This window comes from Perca fluviatilis, chromosome 19, assembly GCF_010015445.1.
Source record: "Perca fluviatilis chromosome 19, GENO_Pfluv_1.0, whole genome shotgun sequence".
NCBI lineage: Eukaryota > Metazoa > Chordata > Actinopteri > Perciformes > Percidae > Perca > Perca fluviatilis.
The window spans coordinates 19,375,506-19,385,605 of NC_053130.1; the positions used below are offsets into that span (position 1 = coordinate 19,375,506).

General features: G+C 39.2%; 1 protein-coding gene across 1 annotated transcript; it reads left to right on the forward strand.

The window, feature by feature from the left end:
- Window positions 1-1,581: 1,581 nt before the first annotated feature.
- Window positions 1,582-8,264, forward strand: fam83b (family with sequence similarity 83 member B). Its single transcript, XM_039784847.1, has 5 exons — window positions 1,582-1,755; window positions 3,183-3,662; window positions 4,764-4,928; window positions 5,605-5,729; window positions 6,094-8,264. The coding sequence occupies exons 2-5, from the start codon at window positions 3,204-3,206 to the stop codon at window positions 8,141-8,143; spliced, it is 2,799 nt and encodes a 932-aa protein (XP_039640781.1). The 5' UTR covers window positions 1,582-1,755; window positions 3,183-3,203; the 3' UTR covers window positions 8,144-8,264.
- Window positions 8,265-10,100: the final 1,836 nt, after the last annotated feature.

Sequence of the window (10,100 nt, forward strand, 5' to 3'; positions counted from 1 at the left end):
ACTGTAAACATTCATGGATCAGAGTGTAAATGTGACACATTGTGACTTACATGTCCATTAAATAGACCACCTCCACTTCGACTAGCATATCAATTCTGTTGTCCAATCATGTTTTTTTACAATTAAGAAAACAATTAAAAATCAAGTCATTTTTATCTGCCAAGAACTTACAGTAGAAACAGTAATTCATGCTTTAATTTCATCAAACAACAAAACTCAATAAACTAGAGGTGTTAATTCAAAACTTTGTAGCCAGACTCATAGCCACGTCCAACAGGAGAGAACACATTACTGGTTTAAAAATCACTTCATTGGCTCCCAGTTCGCCTGTGGATTTTTAAAATTTTAATGATCACTTTTAACGCTTGTAGGCGGTTAGCTCCAAGATATATAGCTGACCTCCTGCCCCACTACGAGCCTCACTGCAACCTGAGATCCTATGGCAGGTCATTCCTGGCCATTCCTCAGTCAAACATGAAAACTAAAGGTGACCGGGCCTTTTCTGTTTGAGCCCCTCAGTTGTGGAATGACCTGCGGGTGGAGATCAGGGAAGATAACACATTTCCGTCTTTTTTAAGGAACTTTTAAAAACTATTTCAGACCATTGTTTTTATCAACTGTTTACTTATTGTCTTTTTTATTGTATGTAAAGCGCTTTAACTTGGTTTGAAAAGCACTTCATTTATAATGGTATTATTATTTCTCTTGTGTTTTGCAACATTAGTAATTTTTGCTTTCCTAAAAAAACTCATAATTTTTGTACAATAAATACAAAAGAGATATTCATAAATACAACAAACATGACTTGAAGATTCATTCAAGTTGTTTAGCCTTCAAGGGAATACTTGTTGTTGTATGCTCTTGTGAAATGGTGTTGGTGATTGCAGCTCTTCCCTGTAAGAATGCAGATGTTACATCATGAGCCAGTTTCTCAAGTGACTTAGTGAAAGCTGACCAGACAAGACGATGAATGCCAAATGTCAAATATTAATCTATAATTGTGTCTTAATCAGTCCTCCTATAAGCAAGATTTCACAAAATAAGGAAAATGAAGAAAGCTCACAAAATCTCTCATATTGCTTCATGCTAAATGTCTGGATCCTTCCTGCATTTACAAGGACATTAGAAGTGCTTTTTTGCTGACAGACGCAAGACCATCTGTGTCCCCACCACAGTTTGGATAGGTCCACCCCTGATATTTCAGCAACATTTGAAGTATGATCAAAGTGAATAATGATCTATGGTATGGTAAGTTTATTTATGTTTATGGGCATATTCCCATTAAGAAATTGCAACTTTTTTTTTTTTTGTCACCTGATGCAGGTCAAGAAATACAAAGCAAGTAAATGTTGAAGCAAAATCATGCATTATTGTGTAAATTTCACAGTACTAGACAGATCATTTTGCTGAGGTCCAGTGCCACTAACCCTGAAGTATTCATCAAAGCCTCTTTGTCATTATCTTGATTTTCGTCAGAGTGAACTTTGTCCCTGAAGAGAGGAGGGGAGTGGCTAAATGTCTCAAACAGGTTTATGGCTGCATGTGAGCCAGTATCCAACCAAACCATTTGCATGTCAAAACTGGAATCCACACCCTGTGTCTGCAGACTGCTTATCATGTTGAGACACCTCCTTGTCTTTGTTTCGTCCAGCAGGCAGTTTCTCCAAATATTGAACATAAGCTGAACATACATAAATCTGAGAGGGATACTGACGGAGAAGTCAAGAGGATTTTAACAAAGTTCACGATCCAAATGTAAGTTGTTGTTGCTGAGCATAAGATAATGTAGTTGTGACTAGTGTATAGCAAGAAGCAGCGTCTCTGTAAGAATATTAAGCACCTTAGTTTAGTGAATATGCTGTTTGTACAAAGTTGTGATGTGCAGTATATGTAATGATTTAATTATAACAGCTGCTCAATGTTTTTTTTATGTTTGGCATATCTATTTAAACAAGATACAGCAGAGTTAATGCTTACTTCAAAGGATCTTTGACACGCAAAACTGAAAACAGATATATGATTGCATAAGCATCACAGCAGGGTCTATAAAAGAGCCTACATGAAAAAAACAGAGACGGCTTCACTCGTACATAATACCGGCATCTGAAAGTAAAAGTTAACACAAACTTCCCCATGTCAGGCCATAAGCCGTACAGCTGCTATAAATCACAGATGTATCTTGCTTCTCTGTTCTCTTGACATTCAGATAAATAAGACATGACAGATGACATACTAAAGTGAAATGCTTGCATCTTTAAAATGTCACTTGTTTTTGTGCTTTCATCCAGTGAGGTTTGATTTGTGTCATTATCATATCATTTCAAGGTGTTTTAAATAAAATGACATTAACCTAAAACAGGTTTTTATCCCATATGAGGTAAATTTAAAAAATAAAGGTTTTTTGCAAGCTTTTGCTAAATTTTCATTGAGAGATTTTATTAATTATTAAATGGTAACTTAACTTGGAGGCGTACTAATAGAACAAACAGGTTCAGTGTCTGTAAATGATGAGTCAGTTTTCATGATGTGGCTTGTTGGAAGCAAATCTCATTTACCATAAACCATAGAAATAACAGGAAAGTCATGTCTTGTGTAATACTGTTAAAGAATGGATGGAAATATTGAGTATGTATTGCTGTGTTTTTGAATTCAACATATTGGAAAATATAGGCTTTACTACTGTGGTACACACAATCCCAATGTAAACAAACACTGTATCCAATACGCTCTTGTTTAACTACTGAGAAACAATTAAGGAATTAATCAACCTTAACAAGTATGTATTACTTTAAATCAATTGGTTTATTCAGTTTGTGCAGATAGCTGAACACGAGACAATGGTTCATTAACAGAGTATTTGTGCATTCTGTTCTCAAGTTACCCATCTCTATCTACTTTAAAGTCTGTGATTCAGTGCCAGTTAGCTATTCATTAATCAGCTCCTGCTTTGTTTCTCAGAAATGTTTTCACCTTATTGTAACACCAATGAAAAACATAAGCAAGGTTGTACTTTCCTTAATTATTATTATAATATTTACACTGTGGTATAACCTTTCCATGTACTACTACTTTACACTTTGCCTGATTATGCTTAACAAGAGTCTTTCAGCATGTTCCACTGCTGCAATGTTTGTTCTCTGATCTTGACATCCTGTCATTGATTTCTATTATCTATCTTTCAGGTACTGAAACATTCTGGAGCGATGGAGTCACCAGAGTTTTCCCTGCTGTCCTCCCTGAGGGGAGAATTGAAATCAGAGATTCATCCGGATTACATCCAACCCCACTATAGGGAATCATATCGCCTGGCAATTGATCGCCTGGTGAGTGGCGGCAGAGACAGTTACCAGGAGTTCCTCAAGGAAGAACGTATCGGAAGCTTCCTCTCAGAGAAAGAGATCCTTTTCATCACTGAAAATGTAGAACAGCTCCCACTTCAAAACCATGCAGAGGAAATCAATGGTCAACCGGACAACCAATCATCCTCAGGGACGTACTGGCCCATGCACTCGGATGTGGACACGCCAAATTTGGAGTTGGGGTGGCCGGAAGTCATGCATGAAATACTGCAGACAAATATAGATCTGCTTTTTCATCCACCTAGACAAAACAACCCCACAATCAAAGAGGTGATCCGGAAGCAAATTCACGATGCGAGACAGGTAATCAAATCTATGTACCTGCAAAAATGCGCTAAGACAGAACCCCAAAAAAGCACTGATGTGTGGTGTTCAGACTCATATAGCTTTGTCACAGAGCTGCAAATTGTCTCAGACATACTGTACATTTTTCCCACTGTGTGTTGTTTGTGATAAAGTATGTAAGCGCCTTATCCCCTCAGGACATCACGTCCACAGACTTTTGTTGCTCTGCTGGGGTTGTCAAGGTCAATATCTGGTTTTGCAACTCACAATCATAAAAAGAAAGGCAACCATATTCAGCACTAGCACTACATTATAGCACCATATTCATTACGCAGTTAATGAAAGTTAGTTAGTTAAACTAGTTTTTTAGCTCAATATTGTGGTTAGTAGACCGTGTTAGTGCGGCACTGGGTCTTAATTAAAGTAACTTACACAGCAGAAGACTGACAGGAATGGGTGAAGAATACAACATATCAGCTAAAAAAAAAGCTAATGAAAGCCTTTTTCTCTCTTTTTCCCATAATTACAACCAGTGCAGTGTAAAGTAATCCAAATTAAACATGTCATGGGACGCAACAGCTTGATTGTCTCTCTCTTTTTGAAGGTTGAATAATATTTATTTAAATGTATGCATATTTTGGATGTTGCATGCATGGTTACAAATGATGACTACCACGTCTCATGGTTCATCTGAGAGACAGAAACCTGTTGCTGCTTCATAATATTCAATATTTTCAAATTGCACATTATCATGATGGCCGTCCTAGACGAACTGTAATTGCAGTTTGTTCAAAGTGAAATGAGAGAAAAAAACCTTTAACCTGGTCCTCCAATACTCCTGTTTCTGTACAGATAGAAAAATGTTTTCCCTGCATTCCTTCTTCTGTATCGATCTCAGTAAAATCATATTGATTACTTTCACTGCATATGCTTAGTCTGCCTCTGTTTATGATAAAACTATTTAGTTTTAGCATCACTATTTATATTATATTTATTATTCATGTTTATAAATGAGGACTGTGAGTGTGCTCTTCATTCACAGGTATAACGTGTAAACTGGTTTCATGCACTCTGGTCTTTGGGACGTTGAACTGATCCGGATTCACTTTGTCCACACAGGTCATTGCCATTGTGATGGACACGTTCACCGATGTAGATATATTCAAAGAAGCTGTCGACGCCTCTATAAGAGGAGTCCCGGTCTATGTGCTTTTGGATGATTTCCATTTGAAAAGTTTCCTCACAATGGCCGAAAATCAAGACGTCAAAATTCAACAACTCAGAGTAACTATATGATTTAAAACATCCATTTGATTCTCTGAATTTTAACTAACTTTATTAGAGCAAGCCTACATTTTGAAAAGTAATTACACATTCTTTGTTTCTGTGGTTGTTGGCTAGGAAATATAGTTTGACCTCTAGGAAATGCACTTATTCACTTCCTTGCTGAGAGTTAGATGAGAAGATTGTTGCCACTCTCATTTAGTTTTAAGAGTGGTATTGATTGGTATTGAAAAAAGAAATGAAATAAGAACATTTCCCAAAATGTTTAACAATTCCTTTAACCAGAGAGGACACTGTTGAGGGAATGTAAATTCACATGCATACAAAGGTTCAAATGTTGATTAGAATCTTTTTTAATAGCCTAGGACAAAAGATTAATTTAGAAAGCTGGTTTCTCCAGCTTGTTTGGGCGGAGTCATCATTATTTTTCTGTGGAAGACATTATAAAGATTCAAACACACCCTTTGAGTTCCCATCAAGTGCACAATAACACATGCCAGCAACAACAGCTGAGGGACTTGATGCCATACATTTCAATTTGTCAGATTAATCTGCACAGTTACATCTGTTCACCTCAGATCTTTTTTTTGATGATTGACATACTTCTTACCTTCTGCTGTAAGATTTAACCACATAAATCTTTTCTAACATGTTCCTTTCACTGCTTTGACTGCAGAACATGAGGGTGCGCACTGTGAAGGGTCAGGATTATCTCTGTCGATCAGGAGCTAAATTTCATGGGACAATGGAGCAGAAGTTTCTTTTAGTCGACTGCCAGACAGCGATTTATGGCTCATACAGGTAAATAAAACTGCAGTGGTTAAGACTACTGAGGCATAAACTAAATGCTTCATGAAGCAAAGTACTGCATTTACTGACACTCCCTACAAAATTGCTGTCATCATTTCTTGTTGATGCCTTTTGAATAAGATGACCAAAACTTTCTAGAAAATGTGCCAAAACAAAACAGCTGTTTAAAAAGAATCTTTCTCAGATTGGAAGTGGAAACTTTATATAATTGTGTGTGTGCTTTTTGTCTGTATAGCTTTTTGCCCCATCTAGAGAAGAAGTTAAACGCACAAAGCAGCATTTAGAGTGTTCACAAATCAGTCTTTTTTCCCCAACATTAAATTAATAAATAATCTTTTTTCGTGTTTGTTTGCAGCTATGCATGGTCATTTGAGAAGATCAATCTGAGCATGGTGCAGGTCATCACCGGCCACCTGGTGAAGTCCTACGACGAGGAGTTTCGAACACTCTACGCCAGGTCGACTGTGCCAGCTGAACTCTGCCCTCCAGAGGGTTTGTTCCAACACAACGAGCCACACGGAAAAACGATTTTGCCAAAATATCATTCCGACCAAAAGATTGACCGCAGGGACCATTTGAGGCACACGCTGGACACAGTCTATCGGAAGACCTGTGAGAGGAAACTAGGCGTGAGAGACCTTGAGGAGAAGCTCGTTGAAGAGGAACCTAACAGGTTTGTGCCCTTGATTGAGAATGGGATCGGCGTTCAGAACAAGATGCCCCAATATCAGTCTACAGAGATGATAAACTTCTTGAAAAGGCACAGCTATGCTGGGGAAAGGGAAGATGGATATATGCCGCAGAACATCAGGCCCAGAGCGAGCAACTGGAATATCTCTCGAGAAACAGGAAACGGAACAAACAACTACCCCACAGATAATTACTCACAAGTGCCACAGATACACAGAGGTCAAAACATGCGTCAATCTTACAATGGCAAGGATAAACAGATTCTGTCCATGCAGCAAAACATGCCAACACTAGAGAATACGTCCAAGTCGTTCATGCGCACATGGAGGATTGAGTCTTACCTCAAAAACCCTGACGTCCCATTTGGAGACTCTTGTGACTATTTAGACCAGTTTGAACCACAGGACAAAGCTAACTCATTCATGCACGGAAGGATGAGGTCTTCCCTTGTTTTCAGGTCCCCCATACCAGAGCATATGGACCCAAACAGACACATTAACAACTCCTCAACTGGTGTTAACTCCTCAGCAGCACCAAACACTCCTTTTCACTATTCATCTAGGCATTGGAATCCAACAGCAGGAGCTGAAAATAGAATAGGTAATGAAGATTTCATGGTAAAGAGACAAACTTCGCAGTTTTTGGATGACAATTGGAATAATTCAAGCTATGGCCCAGGTAGAAACATCCACCATTCTGTATATGCTAGCTTAGGCAGAGCTAAAGGTGGAGACATAATCACAAACCCAGACATGCTAACAGACAGTTGGCACAAAAGGCATAGCGTTGCAGATCCAAGATCAAACACTGAGTACACGCATGAATCATCAGATCACATGCATGGAGCTTTCCCAAGGATGCAAGGGACTAGAAGCACAACAGGGATCAATGCACTCAATGGAGGATACAGGTCAAATCTGAAAGAGGATCAGAGATCTGTTTCTCATTACGATGTCAAGAGTAGCACAGGCACAAGGAGCCCTGGTAGACCTAATCCCACTTGGCAGGAGTCCCCATCCAGGACTGTGTCCGCAGCAGGCCTGGATGTAGATAGAAAGGATTTAACAGCTAAATCCAACAGCATGGGCTCCCAGCATTTCCTAAAGCAGAGTTCCAAGAAAATAAAATCCTTACTGAACATACCAGAGAAAAAACAGGAATCAATAGGAACCATGGAAACACCGAGTCTGAAGTCAGACTGCAGCACAGACACCATAACAGCTGAGGATGAGGAGAGGATATCATATGGAGGAAAACTTCACCAAAGCACAACCAGCGCTGTTAGGTCCTCCTCAGAGAACCAGAGGAAGCAAATAGAGGATGACCATCTAAAATCTTCAAAACCTCGATTCAGAACTGAGGAGCCCCAAACTCCACTCCAAGCCCCTCTCCCTAAACCCAGCACACAGAAGAAACCCAGCATTTTTGAAAAAAGCACAAGGCCCGGCCTTGACTCAGGGAGCTGGAGCAAAGATCGAGGCACAGAGAATCGCCTTTACAGCAGATTTGAGCCTTTCTGCTCATTTGAGAAGAAACGCTCTATGGACTCTGCACAGGGCTTTGGTAACGCACACTCTCAGGAGAAAACCAAAGGCCTTCCTAAAGGTGAGGCAGCTATTGAACACAACCTCACCCGGTCTGCACGAAGCCACCATGACAATAAGCTGGAGAAATTCATTCAAAGAATGGGAAATCTGATCCACAAGAACAAGTAGTTTACATATAGGTCACTTATTACCAATGCACATTTGACTCATAATGTTTATATTTTAGTATAATAGTATATATATATATATATATACACTCACCTAAAGTATTATTAGGAACACCCTACTAATACCGTGTTTAACCCCCTTTCACCTTCAGAACTGCCTTAATTCTTTGTTGCATTGATTCAACAAGGTGCTGGAAACATTCTCTAGAAATGTTGGCCCATATTGATAGGATAGCATCTTGAAGTTGACAGGGATTTGTGGGATGCACATCCAGGGCACGAAGTTCCTGTTCCACCACATCCCAAAGATGTTCTATTGGGTTGAGATCTGGTGACTGTGGGGGCCATTTTAGTACAGTGAACTCATTGTCACGTTCAAGAAACCAATTTGAAATGATTTAAGCTTTGTGACATGGTGCATCATCCTGCTGGAAGTAGCCATCAGAGGATGGGTACATGGTGGTCATTAAGGGATGGACATGGTCAGAAACAATGCTCAGGTAGGCTGTGGCATTTAAACAATGCCCAATTGGTTCTAAGTGTGCCAAGAAAACATCCCCCACACCATTACACCACCACCAGCAGCCTGCACAGTGGTAACAAGGCATGACGGATCCATGTTGTCATTCTGTTTACGCCAAATTCTGACTCTACCATCTGAATGTCTCAACAGAAATTGAGACTCATCAGACCAGGCAACATTTTTCTTGTGAAAATTGTAGCCTCATTTTCCTATTTTTAGTGGAGATGAGTGGTACCCAGTGGGGTCTTCTGCTGGTGTAGCCCATCCGCCTCAAGGTTGTTCGTGTTGTGGCTTCACAAATGCTTTGCTGCATACCTCGGTTGTAACGAGTGGTTATTTGAGTCAAAGTTGATCTTCTATCAGCTGGAATCAGTCGGCCCATTCTCCTCTGACCTCTAGCATCAACAAGGCATTTTCGCCCACAGGACTGCAGCATACTGGATGTTTTTTCTTTTTCAGACCATTCTTTGTAAACCCTAGAAATGGTTGTGTGTGAAAATCCCAGTAACTGAGCAGATTGGGAAATACTCAAACCAGCCTGTCTGGCACCAACAACCATGCCACGCTGAAAGTTGCTTATATCACCTTTCTTTCCCATTCTGACATTCAGTTCGGAGTTCAGGAGATTGTCTAGACCTGGACCACACCCCTAAATGCATTGAAGCTGCTGCCATGTGATTGGTTGATTAGATAATTGCATTAACGAGAAATCTTACAGGTGTTCCTAATAATCCTTTAGGTGAGTATATATACAATAGTATATTTCTGGTTACTTTTGAAAATGTTTTTTTTGCAAAAACTGTTTACATTTTTACCCCTGCTTATGTTATTGTGTACAGATGAACTGAATACCATTGACAGGAGAATATGTTTTATATGAATACAAACCTTTATATAACAAAATCGTAAAAGCTGTCTTTACGTCTGTCATCCACGTCAAACTGAAGCAATATATTTAAACAACAAATGTTGCAGATCTTAAGTTGTAGTTGTGTCAAAATGTCAGACATTGGTAGAATGTATTGCTGCAACTGTTATGTGCACATGACATAGTGCTGTTGTTACTATACTCAGAGGATTATTGTAAAAGCGTTGCGATTGCCATCAGCATACAAGCTAACCTACATGATGAAAATCATACGAATGTCAGACAGAGGTTTTATGAATGGGGGTTGCAATAATTTTGCACAATGGACCCAACAGGATAAAGTGGACACCAATAATTTTCCAAAGATGTCATCCACCCAAGGTTTGTTAACTTCTATGAACAGTGTTCTTTAAGGGAAAACTCAATGTGCACTATAAGCCCAATGAAAAATGCAGTACACATACTCAGTGGCCACTCAGGGATTATTCAAGTATTCCATATTTCATACTTTACTCAAGGTGACAGATTTGTGTATCTATTGAGGAATTTATCTTTTTGATTCATAAA